Source organism: Centruroides sculpturatus, unplaced genomic scaffold, assembly GCF_000671375.1.
Source record: "Centruroides sculpturatus isolate CEXI.00-Female unplaced genomic scaffold, Cexi_2.0 scaffold263, whole genome shotgun sequence".
NCBI classification, from domain to species: Eukaryota; Metazoa; Arthropoda; class Arachnida; order Scorpiones; family Buthidae; genus Centruroides; species Centruroides sculpturatus.
In genome coordinates this window covers 444612-466779 of record NW_019384587.1, presented here as the reverse complement: position 1 = coordinate 466779, position 22168 = coordinate 444612, and the positions used below count along the sequence as shown (strand labels likewise).

At 33.1% G+C, this 22168-nt stretch overlaps 2 protein-coding genes across 2 annotated transcripts in view; one reads left to right on the top strand and one right to left on the bottom strand.

Annotated features, from left to right (window-relative positions):
• Positions 1–954: 954 nt before the first annotated feature.
• On the top strand, positions 955–12934 carry LOC111624659 (carcinine transporter-like). The gene is made up of 9 exons (XM_023367564.1): positions 955–1423; positions 4486–4589; positions 4778–4932; positions 4996–5164; positions 6568–6694; positions 11264–11591; positions 11658–11839; positions 11921–12090; positions 12158–12934. The coding sequence occupies exons 1-9, from the start codon at positions 1037–1039 to the stop codon at positions 12189–12191; spliced, it is 1656 nt and encodes a 551-aa protein (XP_023223332.1). The 5' UTR covers positions 955–1036; the 3' UTR covers positions 12192–12934.
• A 31-nt stretch (positions 12935–12965) lies between these two features.
• LOC111624661 (uncharacterized protein SCO4629-like) overlaps positions 12966–22168 on the bottom strand; it is a 23095-nt gene continuing 13892 nt past the window's right edge. The window contains exon 3 of the mRNA XM_023367565.1: positions 12966–13565. Within this exon, the coding sequence (XP_023223333.1) occupies positions 13084–13565 (482 nt within the window). The 3' untranslated portion in view covers positions 12966–13083. The remainder of the gene's footprint in view (positions 13566–22168) is intronic.

Below are 22168 nucleotides of genomic sequence, written 5' to 3'. Positions count from 1 at the left end.
AGAAATAACGGGTTACGATAATAATTAAAAGACGAAGTATCAAGTATTAAGATATTTTTTATGACGCAAGGAGGCAGAATTCGAGACTCGTCCGATTTTCTTTGACCATAGAGATTTTTTGGTTTTAGTAGCATTGTTTTACGGAAGTAATTCAAAATAAGGGTACATTAGCGGGAAATTTAAATGGGAAAAAGTCTGATGAACCGTAAATTTCGTTTGAAAGTGCCGATAAAACATGGCGAAAATGGCACACTAGGCAATCCGATCTCTCGAACAAATCAAAATAGGATGTGTATACTTGATATTTCGAATTTCTTCCGTTGGATTAATAAATAATATCAATTGGCGGTTTTTCTTATCGCAAAATTTAATTACTACAACATCGAATTTGGCTATAAATGCGTTTAAACGTATTCCGCAGACGAAGGAAGTTTCGTAAAGCGTGAGACCGGAAGTTGAATCGTTACGTCATCATGAAAACGCGTTTATTGGGCAAATTTTAAGAGCGAGTCCGATTTTTGACCAATAAAATCGTCCTCTTTTTTTAAATTCGGTAATTTTAAACTGTGACATAATTTGGAATATTCCCAAAATCTATCCTTTATTATCTTTGGCTGGTTGCTGCCGAGAAAAATATCGAGATTTATAATTGGGTCGAAACATTTCAAAAATTTAATTTACCGGTGACATATTTTCATTTAACATCAGGAATTACACACTGTACCACTTCCAACGGATATTTAAAAATAATTCTTTTTATAAATAAATGCGATTTACAATAACAGTTTCGTTATTATTATTAGTATTATTATTATTATTGTGTTAACGCGTCGAATTTTCCTCGAAGAGAGGGAAAACGTTAGTTTTTCTTCAAGTTTCCTTCGCATTAATTAAGTCGACACGCTTTCTTCCAGCGCGGCGCGGCGTCGTATCGGCGCGCGTTCGATCGCGGATAGGTGGCGCCGCGCTCTAAAAGAAGAAAAGTCACGTTTCGGGTAGGCAGAAGGATCGGATCGTCGGGAGAGAAAGAGTCGCCATGGATTTCGACGACATCCTAGGCGACATGGGCCACCGACAGAGGTACCAGAAACTGGTCTTCTATCTTCTGTCGGTGCCTTGCTCCATCATGAGCGTCCTGGTCCTCTTCAACGTGGTCTTTCTCTCGGCCACCCCCGACCACTGGTGTCGCGTGCCCCAACTGGAAGAGGCGATTTCCTCGCCGGAAACGATCAAGAATCTAAGTCTTCCCACCGAAATTAGGGACGGGCAACTGGTCTACAGTCGATGTCAGATGTACGACGTCAACTACACTGCTTTACTGGAGAGGGGGGTGACGGGGGCCGATGCGGAATGGCCTCGAACCGATTGTCGATACGGTTGGAACTACGACCGTTCGCTCTATCACGAAACGCTAGTGACGCAGGTGAGTATAGCTCTCACCTTCCGAACACCACGTTTCTACCAAACAAGCGATACTTACGCTATTTCGGTGTGGCAAAATAAACGTAGGTATCGATCGGCGCTTCGCGTCGCGTCGCTCTCAGGCCCAATTAATGGGCGACGTGCGTCCGCCCGCGCGGTTCGAATCGATCCGTTTCGAGACGCGTAAAGTGCACCAGGTAACGCGTCGTCTTCGACCTTAACCCGGATTAAACTGTCTCGTGGTCGAACTGCGTGGCAACCGGTTTCTACGAAAAAAAAATTCTGGAATCTCGTCGCGTGCGAGATCTTTAATTAATTGTTTCATTTGTCGTTCACACGTGCTTTTTTAATTCAAAAACATGTGCAAAGTTTTTCCAGTTTTGCTTCCCGCAGCATAACGCGAATCTAGATCAATAGAGCGCGCACTTTAAACGCATTGACCGAGTTCTAGAATTCCTTTAGGTGGCGCGTGACGCGACTCGCATTCTAGAATATTTCGATAAAAACCTATTTCTGACAGAAATGAAATAAGAGAAACTAAAGTTATAATTACACAAGGGTATAAATTATTATTATGCGCTAAATAGCCTTGGTGTGAGGTATAAAGGCGGACAAAGTCTGTTTAATTTCGTCACGCCAATATTTCTTTACCAGGTGTATTGGAGGATACGAGCTCGTAGGCGGAAGAAGTGTTGTGCCACTCGGGGAAGATGTGACAATAACAACGTCTTCCTCCCTCTGTAGTATGTACCGGGAGCATTAAATATCTCGTGACGAGCCCTTTGAGTGAAACCAAAGATAATCGATAAAATAATAAAGGCGTTTAGTCTATGGTGACACGTTATCGGGCGTCAAAAATTCAATACGAAGTTAAGGTTTCTGGAAATTGTTACGTGGTGGTCTCGCATAGAAGAAATCAGCGTTACGCCAATGGAGTAAAGTGATATTTTACCAGTTTGTTATACAAATGTCTAATAGGACAGAGCTTAGTAATTACTAAGTCCTATTACTAAGCTCTGTCCTAGTAGACATTTATATTTTATACAGTAAATAAGGGCATAAAGGCACATGAATTGATATTTTACCACTATCCGGGGGATCGAATCCTGGCGAGAATCCGAATCCGGGTCGACATATCTGGGGACGGACACTAGTCCCCAGATATGTTGACCCGTCCCTAGCCGCTCCCATTGTGGGCCTAGCGGAATCTATGATGGGGATGATTAAAATGGCCCTCTTACACCTGCAGAACGGAGAGTTAAAAAAAAAAGAGTAATATTCGATGGCAATAAAGAAACGCGTTTAGGGTCTACATGTTGCAGTTACCGATAGTATTGAAGAATTTTTGCGACAAAACATATTTGGAAAGGGATCTCCATAAATTACGTAATGTTTCGTCGCACGTAGAAAATTACATAACGCATATGTAACCCCGTAATTGCGCTAAGGGCTTCAAATAAATACAGACACCTTTGCAAAATGCGCCGTACAATCAATCATTTTACTTGAGTCGATAAGAAATAAAACGATGAACAATTTATATAAATATCACAAAATAAATATCAAATTGTTTGCTTATTTTAATAATTGGTTATTTCACAATGTTTATTTTCAACGTTGAAAAAAGACATAAAAGTTATGAAACATTACTATTATTATTAATTGGTTAGGCGTTTGTTTTTATTTGTTACTTGAAATATTCTGTTGGACTACCTCCTCTACTTCTGTCCCCCAAATCATCACACTACTAACTTTGACCGTCCGGATGAATAGAATGGATACTGGTAGGATTTAAGAAAATTTCCCGTGTTTCTAAGCGTAACTTTGTGGAGGTAATCTGATTTGAGGGCATTTAGCTCTGCAGGAAAATTTCTTTAAGCTTCTGTTTCATCAAGAATGAACGGCTCAGATTATTAATTGGCTCTTGTCGATAACTTCCTGCCATTTCTTCAACAATACCAGTACAAGATAATGCCATGTTCTATTTTAGTATCCTCCAGTGGTAATAACGATCTTGATGATGGGGATTGGCCAGATGCTCCCAGATCCCAACTCCATGAAAAACTTGGAAATTATCGCGAGAAAAGTATACGCGGATAACCATACTTTTACATCAGTCGAACAGCTGAAAATGCGATTCTGTAGGCCTAAGATGGATGTGAAGACCTAAAAAATCTTTTTCGGAGGATGTCCAACAAAATAAAAACCAATTATCAACACTGACGTTTCGTGACTTTTTCGTGTCCTTTTTGACCTAACAGGTAAATAGACTCGGGGTGTCTATATTTGTGTAACTGTTAAAAACAATAATATATGATTTTTTATATTTAAATAAGCAAGCAAGTTGATATTTTTTAATGATACTTACACCGGCGGTTTAATATGCATAGTCTTCTTATAACGCGCATTTTGCAAAGGTGTCTATATTTCTGTCGAACACCGTTCGCGCAAGGAGTACCAAGCGTTACATTATTTTATTAATTACGTGAGTAACGTACTAAGCAGTGACATAACCAGTACGGTTCGCTACGCAGCGCTTCAGAAACAAAAATGAATCGTTCTATTAACCCAAGGGTTTAGATCCTAGTATTACGTAACGATTACCCCATCCCCACCCATCCGTATCTACGTTACGTAATTTATGGTCTGCCCCAAGAATTGGCTCCGAATTAACAATCATTATTCGCGAATAACGGCGATTGTTTTCTTGATTGACTTTGGCGATTTCGCATAATATTCTTCGATGAATTTGGACAAAATATCGAATGTCACACCATTAGTTAAATTGTTTTGGTTTGCGAAACAATTCTTAAGAGTGTTTGTTTACCGATGAAGATTGCTGTTAACGGCGTTTCTCTTCTAACAATCGAGTAACCACCAAGCAAAACGTAACTTCGGACTTATGTTTCGCTTATTAAACGAAAGATTTATTTGTAGCGAAACGTAATTCCGAAGTATAATAGAAAAGAAGAAATTAGAAGTTCCAATCCCGTGAATCTATGTTTTATATAGAACTTTTGTGTAGTAAACTATTTTAAAATATAATATTTCAAAATATTTCAGATGGACGTAGTCTGCGACAGGAGCTGGATGACTTCTTTAGCCATGTCTGTGTTCTACGCGGGAAGCTTATTTGGAAATGCTATTTACGGATACGTGGGTGATAGGTTGGTTCCGAAGCGTTTTTCAATGTCTTTTACCGCATAATTATAATAAAAGGAGTAAATAAGTACTGTATATTTCTCGACGCTGCTAGTTTCCATACGTTTTGGCCAAAGGTTGCAAGACGCATTTTGCAGCCTCCAAACTACCCCCTTGCATTGCAGCCTTATAACAATTCCCTCTTTTCTTTTAGATTTGGTAGAAAACCGACGTTACTCATCATCATTTTGGTTGATTTTGCTATCAGTTTTATATCTGTATTTTCTCCAAACTATTCCTTCTACGTCGGATGCAGGGCTCTTTTGGGCCTCGGATTTCCTTCTCTTTATAGAATATCATTTATTATGGGTAAGGTGTGTATTTTTAATACTAAATAAAATGTTGTAAATCACTAAAATCGTTTATTTTCAGCCATAGAATTGATGATCCCCGAAAGACGGGCTCGTTGCGGCATGTTATATTGCATCTTCTTCTCTTTTTCCATGATGCTTCTGGCGGGCATCGCTTACTTAATTAGAAATTGGGTTTACCTGGCCCTGGCCACGTCACTACCTTTCGCTATTCTTCTAGTCTACTGGTGGTAAGTCCCTGAATTTCCTTTACAAGTTTTCACACGGAACGATGCTTCACATAAGCAATATATCCTACGGAATAAACGGGAAACGTTACGCAAAAAATTATTATTTTAATTTAAACTGTAGGAGGCTCGAAGTCGAGTGGCAGTTGCCTTGGTATTCTTGACGTTGCAATAGATAGTGTTGTTTACGAAGGGAATACGTCAAATTTTTGGCCGGCAACGGGCAAAATCTGAGATCGTCGAATTTTAACAAGGTCACTCCTGCGAGGATGACTTGGCATGTTACTACTTGGCAATGTAGAGAACATAAACAATTCGACCTCGGTCTTTCATTAGCTCCGTAGTAAAAGTTCTATCGAACTCGGCGACATTTACGTAACGACACGTAAATCAAAATTGCGCGCGTAAAACTTGTATTTAATTTTTTCACTCCAACGCCAAAATCTTCTTCCCCCGTTTATCGATATCAGAAGGGAGAGTTGGTAAACAAAGTGGACAAAGGCGACGGATCGATAGCGAGATAATCACCGACTCGACAACATTCTGTAGGATTTTTCCCAGACAACTAATTAAGCTACTGACGTTTAAAACTTCGAACATTCCTTCATTTCCTCCGACAATTTGCAAATTTATGACAGAAAATGATTTATCTTAGGAATGGAAGCGCGTTTTAAACATTTTCTATCGGTGGAAACAACCACCAAACAATTAAAATAACCAGAAATTAAATGTACTTTTAACTGTTCGGAACCGCGGGAGTACCAGTCATTAATATATAATACGCTTTAATGATGGAAGAGTTGCGTAACACGTTACAGTAGATATGCAAAGTAATCGATCCCGTACAGAAAAATCAGAATTTGTCCGGATAAGATCAGTATAATTGACATATCGTGTTCAACGTCAGTCGAACCAAAGGCAGATAACTGGTAACTCAATAACGCTTGAAGCATATTAAACGATGATTAATAGAAAAGTTTTGCATAAATCTCTCCATCAAAAATACTAGAATCTGTGTCAAACTCGGTGTTTTTTTAAATCCCTTATTTTACTATTTTACATAAATGTTTTGAGTGATTCGTTGTTATATAACACATTTTAACACGCAAGTTAACACAAAAGATACCAAGTTTAAAATCTGGTGACTGGAGATCTTCAGTTGTTGAGTTGGTTCGGTACGTTCTGTTCTAGAGATATCTCTATAAAGGATCTAAGATTTTGGTGAATATGCGGCTAGTCAATTCTCTTTTGCGGTGCAAAGATCATTGAAATTGAGCACAAACATATCGAACATATTGCGATTTAAATGACTTCGAATTGAATATAAGCCTATATACGAAATTCTAGAATAAATCCTGCGATTCAAATTATATTTATATAACATTTTATGTTTCTGGAATTTTTAGGTTCGTAACGGAATCTCCCAGATGGTATCTAAGCCACAATCATTTGGAGAAAGCAGAGTGTGTCATTCAGAAAATTGCGAAATTCAATGGAAAGACACTTCCGGAAGATTATCTGCAAAACTTGGCGGTAATTATCATCTCTACTACGTGAATTCGATACTATTTCTATACTAAATCATATTTTTTTAACGTTTAAATAATATACGAGCAATATAATTTATCATATAGGCTATGAGTTGGCAGGGTTTGAAGCGTAACGCGATATCTAGAAGTGTAGATTTACTACCTACGGAAGCATGTTAGAATCATAATAATACTACGAATCATAATAATACTACGAATGGGTTTATATTATTAAATTAAATCAATAAACTTTCACAATAAAAATATAAACTGTAAACTAAATATTTTTTATACAAATAAGCGGTGTTCGATGCAGTCATTTTTGTAAATAATTAACAATCGATTAACAATGGATGAAAGATACTCGAAATGGATCAAAAAAAGGACGAAATTTAAAATGTTATTAATATTTTATGTAAATTAAAAATTCCTCCAATCGTTAGAGCATGTGAAATTATTAGTCGACAGGTATTTAAATTGCGTTAACTTTAAATAAACAGTGACAAAAAACTATAAACTACGTGGAATAAATTTCAGAACTGCTTATTCACTTTAATGGTGAAGAAATTTTCTCCTTTCCTACTATGTATTACAATAGGAAAGTAGTACTGTTATGCATGCATGTCGAGGACTGTGTTAGTGCTCGACCTAAATATACACACCTTTGCAAAATGGCATTACAGACAAACTAGGAATATTAAAACGCCGATAACTAATTGTCAATAACCCAACTAAAATGATAAATAAGTTATGTAAGTATCACAAAAAAATATCAAATTGTTCACTTATTATAATCATAAATTGTTTTTTACAATGCGTATTTTCAACATTAGAAAAAAAGAACACAAAAGTCACGAAACGTCAGTGTTGATAATTGGTTTTTATTTTGTTGGACATCCTCCGAAAAAGATTTTTTAGGTCTTCACATCCATCTTAGGCCTACAGAATCGCATTTTCAGCCGTTCGACTGATGTAAAAGTATGGTTATCCGCGTATACTTTTCTCGCGAGAATTCCCAAGTTTTTCATGGAGTTGGGGTCTGAGAGCATCTGGCCAATTCCCATCTTCAAGATCGTTATTACCACTGGAGGATACTAAAATAGAAGCTGACATTATCTTGTACTGGTGTCATTGAAGAAATGGCAGGAAGTTATCGACAAGAGCCAATTAATAATCTGAGCCGTTCATTCTTGATGAAACAGAAGCTTAAAGAAATTTTCCTGCAGAGCTAAATGCCCCCAAATCAGATTACCTCCACAAAGTTACGCTTAGAAACATGGAGAATTTTCTTAAATCTTGCCAATATCCATTCTATTCATCCGGATGGTCAAAGTTAGTAGTGTGATGGTTTGAGGGCATTTAGTGCTGCAGCCATTAGTCATCTGCGGTTTAATGTGCCTAGTCTTCTTGAAACGCTCATTTTGTAAAGGTGTCTATATTTATGTCGAGCACCGTGTAATAGTTAAGGTCCCTTTCGCCGTTTGTTAAGTCTAAAATTAAAGATTGGCGTATCAGTAAATCGAATTGCATACTTTTAAATTTTAAAAACCTAATAAATGACTTATGATATTAAATATTAACAAATGGTATCGTTGAGTAGGGTATTTTCAAAAGTTGCGCGATTAACACTTTACTAACCACAAATTTCAATGTTCCTATATTGAAATTTATGTTTAATAACTGTTAAAAGTTCGGGAATTACTCGTTATCTTTTCTATTGATTTCTAGGAAATGTTTAACAAATTTTCCACTTTCGACGTTGAAAAAATGAATACTTACAATGTTCATTTCTGTTCCGTACAGGGAGATGCTTTCAATATATCTAGTCCTATTCCTGAAGGATAATTTAATGCTTGTCAAACTTTATATTAATTTTCTTCTATAGATAACAATTTTCACACGAATAATCTGCAATCGGCATAGCTCACTCCTTATTGTGATTGCGTTTCTGCAGTGGTCTACGGTACAGTATACAGAATGAATATAACTTGTGGACGAGTTTAAAATGCTCTAAAATATAACACGGAATTTTAAATACTCATCATATAAACACAGTATAAAATAGCAAACGTTCTATTTTTTTTTTTTTTCTTCTTAAGGGCGCAATTTTGTAAATCAGTGTTTTTCAGCCTTCTTGAATACGCGACCACTTTACAAGTTAAAAAATTCTGGCGACCCCCCTAGGGCCATATTAAAACTATATCAGTGATTTTAAAAACTATGTATTTAATTTTCTTTCTGTTGAGACAAATTATTGTTGATTAAAATGAAAATTTCAGAAGAATCGACAATAATTTAACACACATAAAGTATCAAACTTCCTTTAATTATAACATTGGGCACAGGGAGCTGTTTACCTTTTATTTTATTTTTTTTACGATCAGAATTTTCAGCTTCTACTTTTTTACTTTTTATTTCTTTTTGCAAATCAGCTCAACACTTTTTTGGCTATGCTTTTCTGGGGTGGTGTGGGCTGAAATTGTAATTTTTTTAATGTAGTGTAGGACCTACAAACACTTGTCTTTTTCTTTTACCCGCGACCCCCGTTTAAGGCTTCGCGACCCCCAAGGCCAATCTTCTGTAGAAATTCAAGATTTCTACAGAAGATTGTCCGATTTAATTATAGAACTTGATATTACGTTTCAGACAAGAAATATTCGTTATCTTTAAATGATAAAAGAATAAGATTAAGATTTATTTTATTAGTCTTGAAAATGATAAGAAATTCTCGTATTCCTGAACATATTTATAGCTTTTAAGTAATAAATTAAATTAATTATCACTAATAATACCTTACTTGTCCGTTATAAATTTATCTTAGGACGACGCTCTTTAAATTTACGTAATATCGAACCTTGACAGTTCGAAATTCTAGCAGCTGGGTGTTACGTAAAGTTTATGTTACGCTTATTACGCTTATGTTACGCTTATTACGCTTATGTTACGTTTATTGTCAGTTCGAGTTACTTAAAATGAAAGAGTAATGCCAGATTGACAGAAAAATGCGTTATTCTCTAAGAAGACGTTTGATGGATAGATTATATTCGCCGCATTCTTTATCGCAATTCAAATATAAATATAAGAAACAATAAGATATTGTTAATTTACTGGCAAATTGATAAGATAGGTAAAACAATTCGGCGATAAATTATCTTAAAGTAAAACAGTTCTGCAGTGATATTGGACGAAGTTATTAAAATTTCGCATTCTATAGATATCATCGCCAAGACCTCACAACTACTCCTGGAAGGCTTACAAGTCCATCAATTGTCGACCGAGGAATTCAATTATTGAGAATTTCGTTCAGCTTGTCGATGGCGAGTTTTAGCATTCGATAAATTCACTTTGTTCCCTCGATTGTTTTATTAGATCTTGTCCGCATTTCCCCATATTTTTAATGCATCTTTACGGATTCTGTAGCCAACTTCTTAAGTGCTTAAACTAAATTTTTTATAGTGGCAGATACTCTAAAATTACAAAAAGCAAGCTCTAAATGAATAATTTGCAAATTTAATTATTCAGTTTTGTTTCTGCGAAGGAAAATTTCGACATTTATAAATTAACATTTAAATTTATTACTTAAATAGGCCTACGCGAATGACAACTGTTTCTACTTCGAAGCCAATGGAAGGACCTTCGAAGGGTCAAACTCTTATATAAATAAATATTAAAATCTAGAAACGGATTTACGAATTTAAAAATTAAAATTTAATTACGTATTAAAAACAGACAACGAGTAAATCGGATAGTTAATTAAAAGAAACTGCAAAATATATAGTATATTTTTATATATTTTGATGTTTATTATTGAAAGAAATTTAAAGTCGTCAAAATATTAATATAAAGATAATATAATTACTAAAAAATGGGCTCAGAAATATAATAGCTTCAATTGTTACAATTATGACAAACCATTATGGGGTGCAAATATAGGAAATTTTCAATAATTACACATCATATTCCAGGCGAGTTTACGGAACACTTCATTTTTAATCATGAGTTATATAGCAGTTTATTCACAAAATAGTAGATAAATGTGTGGAAAATTAATATGTTATTAATGGACAAGAAAATTATTAATTTTCTAGTCCATTAATAACTTTAATATAAGCGTAATCGTACGTGCTTAGTCATTTATTCTTAAACACAACCCCCGACCTTTTATGACTTCTGACGAGCCCGCATAGAAGTCATAAAAGGTCACAGCTTCTCCATCTCCGACAGGGAAGGTCACGCATTAGATACGATAACTAAATTAAATTTATACCATTTTATATCAGAATTTTGAGTTAAATATCTTTGAAAATGTGGATCACGTGTTGAGTGCATACACTTACGCAGCCTTACGATTAGAACAGGTTTCCTACTTCTGGTTTACCTAATAACGAATTATATATCCTGAAATTGTTTGATGTTATTAGAGATTTATATACAAGATATATTAGTAAATTACTGCATAATATCGGAGAGTGATTGCGGATAATTATATGCTTCAAAATATGTAAAATCGAACGCTTAATATAGAAAATATAACCCGTCAGTGTTCTAAAAAATGTTTAATTTGTGTTTACAGAGTCTGCAAGATGTGAATGTGGAACACAACCCTAAAGAGCCGAAACCGTCTCTGTTGGACTTGGTGAGAACGCCTAATTTGAGGAAAAAATTCATTATAATTAATTTCGTGTGGATCGCCATCGCTTTTGATTATTCGGGACTATCCCTGGGTTCTACGTCTTTAGGGGTTAACGATTACGTGGCATTTTGTATCTCTGCGCTAGTAGAGCTACCGGGAATAATAATAGCGTGGTTTACTATGGAAAGAATAGGAAGGAGATGGACCATGTGCGTTGCCATGCTACTAGGCGGATCATCCCTCATCTCTACCGGTTTTATTCCATCCGGTACGCATTTTACACGAAGGTTTAATTTAAAAATCGAAATTTTTTTCTAAACTTTTATACTCGCAGGTTACGTGTGGACAACGTTTGCCTTATCGAATATCGGGAAGTTGGGAATATCGGGCTCGTTTGCTGTCATTTATGTTTTCGCATCCGAGTTAGTACCCACCGTATTACGTAGTTTGGCTCTGGCTACCTGCTCTTTTACTTCCGGTTTTGTACTTATTTTAGCTCCTCAGTTGTTGTATATGGTAAATAATGTTTCTATTATTTCGTGTATTATATTAATTCTGTTACACTTCTAATTCTTTATCCCTTAATTTTTAATACAGGCAGAGACGTACGGACGAGCTCTTCCTTTGACCGTCTTTGGAATTCTTTCATTAATTGGAGGTGTTTTAATCTTGTTATTGCCCGAAACGTTAAATTCCCACCTCCCGCAGACGGTCGAAGAAAGCGAAAAATATGGAAAGAAGTTCAAATTCTTAAGTTGTCCGTGGTCGTAAGTTAATTTCTAGTGTATTTTTTCTTTTAACTTTTAAGACATTTAAACGTAATTTTTTTCCTAGGAAACCCGACACAAACGAAACGGAACAAATGTGATATTCAATAAAATTAAATCAAAAAGGCAAATAGCTTAAGTCATAGTTGAGTATGCTGTACGAGGGCACGCACAGAGAAGAACTGGGAGTCGATTGTCCCTCCCGAAATTTGACTTGTTCTTTTAATTTTCTTTGCTTTTTTCCAATATCAATTTTATACAGTAATATTTTATAACTGTTGAAAATATTAACTTTAATAGTCACTTTATGCATGAAATAACTATAGTTGTTTTATGTGTAACGTGACTAGTATCCAGCCTAGTTGTTAAACAGGAACTAGGAATTCTCTCGTTGCGCCTACACGTTACGCATGAAATTGCTATAGTTGTCTCATGCATAACGTGACTAGTATTCTCCTGGTTCTTGTTTAAGACATTGTATTATTTATAATACAACGCTTGCCTAGTCTTAAACAAGTTTTTAGTAAAGTTCTGGATATTCAAAACTTCAGCTTTTAGAGAGTAGCTGGAATTATAGCTTTTTTTTTTTTTTACGTGTTTATTATTTACCTTCATACAGATGGATAAGTAGGAACACGCTTGTTTAAAGAACATGGTTTTAGTGAATTGGTTGGTGGTTAATCGATATAAATAGCATAATTTTCGTCTCTCGACGAAATTCTGCGGGTGCTCCTGATGATACAGCAATTGTTTATATTTTTATAATTATATAAAATTGGATATATGTATTTTTGTATGTAAGGAAATTTTAAAAATAGAAAGAAGGAATAAATTTTGTTCTGAATTTTTTTTGTTTTAATTTTAACAAGAGATTATTTAACGGTGTATATGTATTTATTCGTTCATTAATTACAACATTCAAAGCAATAACGCTGCTTGGCAGTAAATATATTCAACAGTGTTACATAAAATATCTTTAAACGCATATTTAAATTACACGTTGTCGTCATCTTTCAGAATAAAATTGTTATATAATCCCGTTTGTACTAATTGCTCGTATGCGGATAAAATGTCGTCGGGTACGAGTTGTGGTGTTTGAAAACCGTATTTTGGATACAGGATAATCCTTTGTAGACAACCGACGGTTAAACCTATGATTTCTGTCATGGTTCCTACCGTTTCGTTGGGATATTCGTGTAGAGGTATGGGTGGAGATGCTACCAATACTCTCATTCTTGTAGGTTGTCCGGGCCACTGTTTCATGAACGTAGCGTATGTTCTACGTTCCATGAAAGGTGTCTGGACTAAAATAATACTAGATACCTGATGCCCTAATTTATGAAGAACGTCGTAAGAAAAACGAATATTTTCTCCGGTGTTGGTGGCATTTTCTTCCAATATTATTCTATTGTTGGGTACTCCTAGATTTAGAGCCACTTCGCGAAAAACGTCGGCTTCGGTCCTTGTCCATTTTCCTGAAATGAAAGAATTATAAGTTAGCCTACTTATCGTAAGATTAAAACATCAATACTCAATACAACTACACAAATAATCACTGATAATACAAAGAATAAATTATGAAAAACGTAGATTTCGTTCTTAGCTTGGGTGCACTTTGGAGATGCAAGATTTTGTATGAGGCTACAAATGCTTAAAAAATATACATTACAACTTTATTTCTGTTACTTCTTAAGAGTTTATAATGAACATTTCTTCAAAACTGCCATTATTTACTTTACTATATCTCTAAAACTCTACTTGAGTTTCGCCAATTAGAGATGTTAGAGTTTCTAAATTATTTAAGCTGTAGGCCTACATGAAATTACGCTAAATAGAAAATGGAGTGATTTCATCTCCTCACTTATTTTTAGCCTAAATGAAATTTTTTTCATTACGAATGAAAGAGCACATCTTAAAAATTCAAGGGATGTCAGCGGCGGTAAAGATCACTGCATTATTTATTTACTTGTTTGCATATTATTTATGCACAATTCTATTAAACAATGATACTTTTTATCTAAAAGTACAACGTATTTTCCAATTCTTAAATATTATTATTAATTGAGAGAATTTAACACATTTACCATCTTCTGTTTAAGATGTCCTTTGTAGTGAGACGTTTTTTTCGTATCTGCACTCTCTATTTTAATATAAAAAAGTACATTTAAAACATCTCATATTTCATCAATTCGTATTTTAACGGAAAAACTGATACTTGATCAATCGATTTTTAATTTGTTACTCATATCATACTCATTTTCATATCTGGTAATTTGGATACATCATAACTCCCTCATTCGTGGTAAGTAGATCTAACTATTTATACAGATTAAAATGACAAAAATCTCTATCTTCTTTTCTTTATCGTCAGTGAAATCTTTAAATTAGAATAGAAAGTATAATAATAAATCGCGATTTAGAATAATTATAGAAAGGATAATCATAATAATATTATTATCCTTTCTATAAATATTCTAAATCGTGAATTCAAATATCTTTGGTTATTAACAACAACAGCATTTAGATTAAGAAGAAAATAGTATGAATAGTTTTAATAATAAATTTATTATAAGAGCAAACAAGATCAGTAGTTCATAATAACAGAGGTGACTCTGGGAAATTTAAAAATATCGCAACCATTTCGCTACCAGTTTTACTTGCTAATTAATGCAGGTGTTGGCTTGGCATTTGGAAAGCAAAAGTAACATGTTAAGCTGTCACTTACAAGGAAAGGGCTTAATTTCTGTTTTAGACTTACGTTGTAAAATAAAATTTTTATTTTGTGATGTTAATTTTTCTCATATGGTGGTATTGTGATATTTGAAGTGTAACAAACATGAGCGCATGAGGAAATTGTCCATAATATTAAAATATTATGGACAATTTCCTCAAAAAATTAAAAACATAAAACGCTGCGACTATGCTACCCTAAAATAATAGTCTAATCGTCACTTTCGTTTGGTCCATATGCAGTAACGTCTGAAGCTTATTCGCTTGTAAGGACATAATATGTAATCACCAGCGAAAATATGTGAAAATAAATGTGTAGAAATAAAAGTTTTATTTAACGAAGTAAGAGTTAATTGCGACAATCTACTAGTAATGTTATTCGGAGCATTCTCTTCTCCATTACAATATTTAGATAAATCTAATTCTATTAGTAATTTAGGAGTTAAGTTTTTGTAGTATTGTGATAACAGACAACTTTTCTGCACTCCAACAATTTTAATAATCAAAGGCTGTCAAACCTCTCCTTTCTTTGACAAGTCTCAAATGTATACCGTCAAAGGAAGAAGTTTTGCACATTGTAACGCTGTTGTATAAATAAGTAGATTAAAAAAAGTTATAACTAGATTAATGTAAAGGAATTAAAATCATCTACAGTTTTGTATCGGAGATACAAAATAAATAATCTCATATAATAAGAGAATTGCATTGAAAGGTTTGTATTATATATGTTGTTATAAATACAGTGGCCCGAAAGTCAGTTAACGAGATATATTTTAAAATGATTAAAGGTGTAAAGCTGGCTTGGAACAGATACGTGTCACGAATGATAACACATAGCTGTTCCATATCGTTATTAATTATAAAATATGCATCTCGGTTAATTGACTTTCGGGTCATCTATTTTTCACGAAATATTTTAAAAATTGTAAGTTTTTCAATAGCAAAAGGAAATATGTCATAATAAATTGAAAACATGCATTGAGCAGTTCGAGCAAGTAGATGTGTTTTTAAGCAATCGAATTTGGAGGAACTTTGTTCATAATTCTAAATAAATAACGTCTAGTTGTCTAAAATAATAGTCTAATCTTCTATAAGAATTACAAAGATTGAAAAATTAGTCAATTTTTTTTAATTTCAAGTTTATCAAATTTTTCTTTCAAAATGTAAGTTAATTTAATCACAAAAAATAGATTTTCTGGTCTGAAATTGTTTTATATGTTTTCAATATAAGAATTAAGTTTTCATATACATACTTCTAATGGATTTCGAATTTGTGTTGGTAAACTTATCATCCGGGATGTTAATCAAGCATTAATTTATGAGTTGTTTCATTATAAATATAAGAATTTTATTTTTCTTGTTTTTAAATTTAGTAACAATAATAGTATCTTTAAAATTTTTAAATGTATATTGCTGCATTGGAGGGTAGTACTCATATATTCTTTTAGAATGTCGCAGTATGTAGTGATAAATAAATAAATGAATTTAAAAGTTCCACGTTAAAAGAAATAATACGGTATGAATCTAAAATACTTTATCAACTGTTCTAAACCCAATTATTTTGCAATACGAAACAACATGGAACAATTTCTGCAATCTCTTCGCATAGAAGGCATTAGAATAGAAATATTATATAATATAATGAAATTTTATATAGGCTATATACAATATATATAATTTCTATTGGTAAAAAGATAAGTAAAACAAACCAAAGTGAAAAAGCATATAAATGACAAACCAACTTTTGTTTTAAAAACTTGATATTTTAAATCGAAACTATTGAATTGTTGTTTGTACTAATTATTTATTTATTTTTCATTGTACTTTCGTTAGTAGCAATCGATTTTACGGATTTCGAGAACGACTTTGTTTGTTTCAAAGCATCTGTCCGAAAGGAAACAAAAGGTGCTAGGTATCATGCAGCTAAGTAAGCAAACCATACTCCGTTTCGTATGAAACAAACTACTACTGGCTTGCTTACTTAGCAATAAAAGGATTTCGAGAGAATGTCATCCTTGAAATTCTTTGACACCGATATATCAAAATTAATTAATTAATTAAACGTAATTATAATACGGCAATAACTATTATATATTCATTATAATGCCATTGGAGTCGAAATAGCTTCTAAAATAATAAATAAATACAGTACATAATTATAGCACTTTTAGGAACACAAAAGTTCAATTATACTAGCTCTATGACGGCTTTTTCTTTTTCGCCAGACTTATTACATCATCAGTCAGAAAGAGGACAAACTTTAGAAAATTATATATTTATTTCCCTTAGTATGCATTTAGGACTTTCATGCTTTTCAACTCCATGTGACACTCGTATAAATGATTATGAGAAGTACAGGAAATTGCGACGATAGATACAATATGGATGATAATTATTGATTAACAGGTATTTGAGCAAATACAACGGTTCGATACGTAACGTTGTAAGGCAACAATATACATAATAAAGTACACAGTTAAAACTATAAAATTTAAAATCGTAACATTGTATACTGTAAAACTATTAAAGATAATAAAATAGAATGATGAAGTAAAATAAGTGCACCGTTAAAATAATAAGAATAAAAAACATTTTACAGAAGAATCGTAAACTATGGAACGATTCACAGAAATAACAAACGAAATGCATACTCAGGGAAATAAACATATAATTTTCTAAATTTTGTCCTTTTTCTGACTGATGGTGTAATAAGTCTAGCGGAAAAGGAAAAGCCGTCATAGAGCTATTATAATTGAACACAAGACTAGACAAGAAGCGTATTACAGAACACAAAAGTCGTAAAATATAACCGAAAATATTCAAATACACAGAAAAATTTACGATTATGCCGGTACTAATCTAATATTTAATTACTACTTGCGATCTATATGTAATATATATAACTGTAATGTATAATAACTGATTAAGCTAAGTATCTTGTAGAAAAATCTAAAATACTGTAAATTAAAGTACTGTACGTTGCTAATTTCCATAAAGTATAATTGACAAGTGGATACAGCGGTGTAACAAAAAGGCAAATGTTTTTCTTAAGAATAAGGTTAAAAATAATTAAATAAGTAAATGTTTGGATACGTTTTACAAGAAAATTTTATAGAAACAATAATTAAATATCGATTGACGTATATGCTCAACAGACAATTCATATGTATATCTTTATGGTTTATTGAGCACATACGTCGATCTTTATATATCTTTTTACATGTATATTTGCGTTATACATTGCTGTCAGTTTGAATTGCGACTTCATTCAACATTCATCATCCATATTGCCCGTCTTCCCAGCTGACCAAATCCGTCTGAAATTAATAAAGTTGGAGATATAATTCGTGTTTTGAATCACCGTATCCATTCTTTATTTAATGAATTTTAATTGCCAGTATATAGTTGCTGCGTAGTACGTAAATAAAGCTCCATTTCTTACTTTCAGTCTTATTCTTTTGAATATGCTAACAGATCTTTTAAACCGTGTTTAAGAGTTGCCCAATTGTTTTCGCCATTCCTTCCTCTAGCGAAACTGGCCATGTGATGAGAGATCTGCATCTAATTTGTAACGTGATGTTTTTCATGAATAGGTTGGATAGGGGTTCGGCTCTTATTCGGATTCTGTTACGGAAAACTCATTATAGGAAAAACAGACTTGTCATGTAGTTTATTCCAATATTTGATGTCTCACGAAAGGTCCTAATCTAAATTATTTTTCTGTTCTCACTTGATGATGATGCATTCTGGAAGTGATAAGGATGGCAAAATTCTGTGAAATGTTATTCGAGACTTCATTTTATTTCTCTTGAAAGATCGTTCTTTGAGTTTCACAATCAGAATCTAAAATGAATAAACACTACTGCTTATGAAGCTAATTCAATTAATTACGCACAAGTATTCAACTGTAGTCAATAGTTTTGTTTATTACATCATCTTCAACTACCTAACTGCCAACCAAATCAGATAGTTTTTCACGAATATATTCTGCAGTTAGTGTAACATATAAATTGATAATGTTCGAACAAAACATCAAGAATTCAAAACTAATTTTTAATGTAAATTTAATTTTACATTCGTCATCGTAATGACTGGCTACATTCTTATTATTGAAATAACTTACAAATTCAAAAATAGAATACTGTATATTGTAAACAAATGCACAGCAATATTAATGTAAACATATAAAATAACTTATTTATTGTGTGCTTAAAAATTCATAATATTCTGGTTCATTTTCTGTCTACGTATGTGGGGTGGGTTCGGATCCCACTACTGATACGAATTTGTTTTCTTTCTTAGTGCCTACAGGGCGGAAACATTTAAAAAAATTTAAAGATTCCGGTTCATCACTTATTTCAAAAAAGTACAACTGGTGAACTTATAAATTGGGCAATATACTTTATCATAATTGCCATACAATATGAAGAAACTAAAGAATATATAGTCTACTATTTCAGTACGAGTCATATACGAAAAAGAATTTGGAAATGCAGGATTGCGAATATCGATTTCTTTCGACGGATAATCCAAGAATTTTATAAATAAAGAAAAAAAACTAGAAATATCGAAATAATCAGAAAGTCGTCTTTATCTCACTTTATCTCACTAACTATAATAATTTTAACAATATTTCATTTATTTTCAGATTATTTAGTTTGATTTTTAAAAATTAAGAAATTAAACGTGTAGGGGAAATACGTACAAAATGACATAGGCAATATAATTCGAATTTGGCGGTCTCAAGCGCGCAACTGACCACGACACCACGTTATCCGAGCGGCTTTTACCAACCTGTCAAAATGTGAACGCACTCCTCTCATTCGCCCGGGTGTCATGGCCGACGACAAGAAATGATACGTTATGAGTTTTTTCCTTGCAACAAGTTTTTTGTATAGATGATAAGTTTTTCACTATTTGATCTATTTGTGTAGCATTTATTTCAACCCTCAAGAATTTGTTGTTGCACTTAAATAACTTTTTCCATTAAAACTATCATCTTTGTATTTATTTTATAATTTTGTTTTTTTATAACGTTATATCGACAAAACGACATACATAGGCAATGGACCTGTCATTTAGTACATAAGAGCTTAGTCAAGGAACTTACCTTAACCTCTTAACGTTTTATTAATTATAAAAAATGGCTTCCAAAAAAAGTCTTTCATTATTTAAAAGAAATTTTAGTATAAAAACTTTATTTCCTTTCTTACATATTATTTACAAACTTATTATCTTTCACATAACAAAAAACTTGCAACGAATCACGTGACTCAACAAACCTCTTTAGTTTTAACTTCTACTCCTAATATGAAGGCAATTAAATAAAAAAATGAGTCCAAAGCTCCTCCAGAGAAAAGGAGACGAAACATTACTAAAAAGTTACTTGAAGAAGAAAATTTTCCTGATAACTCTCATGATGATGAAGAAGACTGTCCATGCATATATTACAATGATCTTTTTTCCCGATCTAAGCCTGGAGAAGACTGGTTACGGTGCTTAAATTGTTTCCGTTGGGCTAACGCTTCTTGCGCTGACGTTTCTAAAAGAACCAAGCGTTTCATTTGTGAAGTTTGTCAGTAATTTTATAGTTTTTACGTGTATGTCATTTTGTCCTTACGTAATATGTCATATTGTTCATAGCATATGGACAAAATGGATTTTGACTGATCTCAATTAAACTAACAATATTTTTTTTTATTATTTTAATATTGTAAATGTTTAGTATATTTCATAGGTAAAGAACCAAAGATGATTGGTGTAGAATATGACAGTGCTGTGATTTACCAATAAAGAGTTATGAACCTAAAATAAAACCGTATGTCATTTTGTCCGTATTTCCCCTACTTCAGTACATTAAACTTATAGATTTTACTTTCTATAGTCAAGAAATTAAGTAATGGCGNGTTATAAAAATTTTTTTATATTTTTAATTACTATAAAATGGCAAAAAGCTTAATTTTGTGGGTAGGGATGAGTTTTATAAAAAAGTATAAATGTTAATAACGAAGTAAAATTGTCATTAAGTCTGACCCTACTCGAGATACACACGACCCCCTTTATCTCCTCACCCTCTCGACCTTTAACTATTAAAATTTAATAGCATCAATGCCCCATCATATACAAGCCATCATGCCAAATTTCGTTATTTAATCTTTACCCCATCCTGAGATATTAAGCAAAATAGACGCCAACACCCCACATGTACAGTACAGTACAGGACATACATAACATATCTACGGATTTTTTTGTTTTTTTTTTTTTTTGTTTTTTTGGATTTAGGAAATCTCAAAACGCGGAGATTTGCAAAAAAACTCGGAGGGTCAAATTTGACATGATTCCAATACTTTCCCTTGTTATGTATACATATGTTACTGTGAATGACCGATATCTGGCGAATGTCAGCATTCACACAGTCGTTTTGTGTATGTACGAAATGTTTGCTAAATATCATTATTTCTCACTTACACTGGCAAATGTCGACATTCAGCATGCACTGATGGTAAATGTTGAATAAAAATATTCTTATTACATTAAGACAAAAATGCAACTTTTTAATATGTCAAAATAGGATTAAGTAAAAGCACATGTAAATAAACTGTTGAACCTAAAACGAACAGTACATTCTAAATCAGGGGTGTCCAACCTTTTTGTTCCTCTGGGCCACATTGGAAGGAGTCATGGCGTTTTGGGCCACAAGTATATATAATATATTTGCGACCTAATCCTTAAATATACAAGTATATTTAAGAATTAACATGTCTAGATTATAGTAATAAGTATTAAAACTTTATTACGAAAAAGGATATTTAAAAAAATTACTTCTACAGACACTTTCAATTTTTACTTAGAAATAAATTCATTTATTATAAAGGAGACAAACAAAAATTTATTTGAAAAACAAATATTTGTTTTATTTCAATCTCTAATAAAAAAAACCACGAAACACCATTTTAAAGTGCATTTTTATTCGACTAATCTATATATATAAAAATGAATGTATGTGTGTGTGTCTGTCCTTTATGCATTACCACACCGTTTATCCGATTGTTGTGAAACTTTGGGAAGTTGTTTAATATACTCCGGCGTAGGTTTGTGGCCATAGTACGATTGCCACGAAGATTTGGGAAGTTTTTTAATACACTCCCGCGAAGTTTTCTGGCATTTACCCTACGATAGATGGCGCGCGTTTACACGAGCATTCGCGCACAGTGTGTTCGATCGATTTCAAATTGTGAAGACCATTTCCTCTCCTTCAAAAAATATTTCTATATATGCATTTGTGAACTGTTATTTACGATATTTGTAATAATTTTTGTTTAATCACTTTATTTCAATTTTTTTTTTT

Excerpts from the sequence above, each read along its gene's own strand:
- LOC111624659 (XM_023367564.1), top strand. The coding sequence starts at position 1,037 with ATGGATTTCGACGACATCCTAGGCGACATGGGCCACCGACAGAGGTAC. Across the intron at positions 1,424-4,485 it reads ACGAAACGCTAGTGACGCAG|ATGGACGTAGTCTGCGACAG; the intron begins GTGAGTATAGCT and ends AAAATATTTCAG. Across the intron at positions 11,592-11,657 it reads TACCGGTTTTATTCCATCCG|GTTACGTGTGGACAACGTTT; the intron begins GTACGCATTTTA and ends TTATACTCGCAG.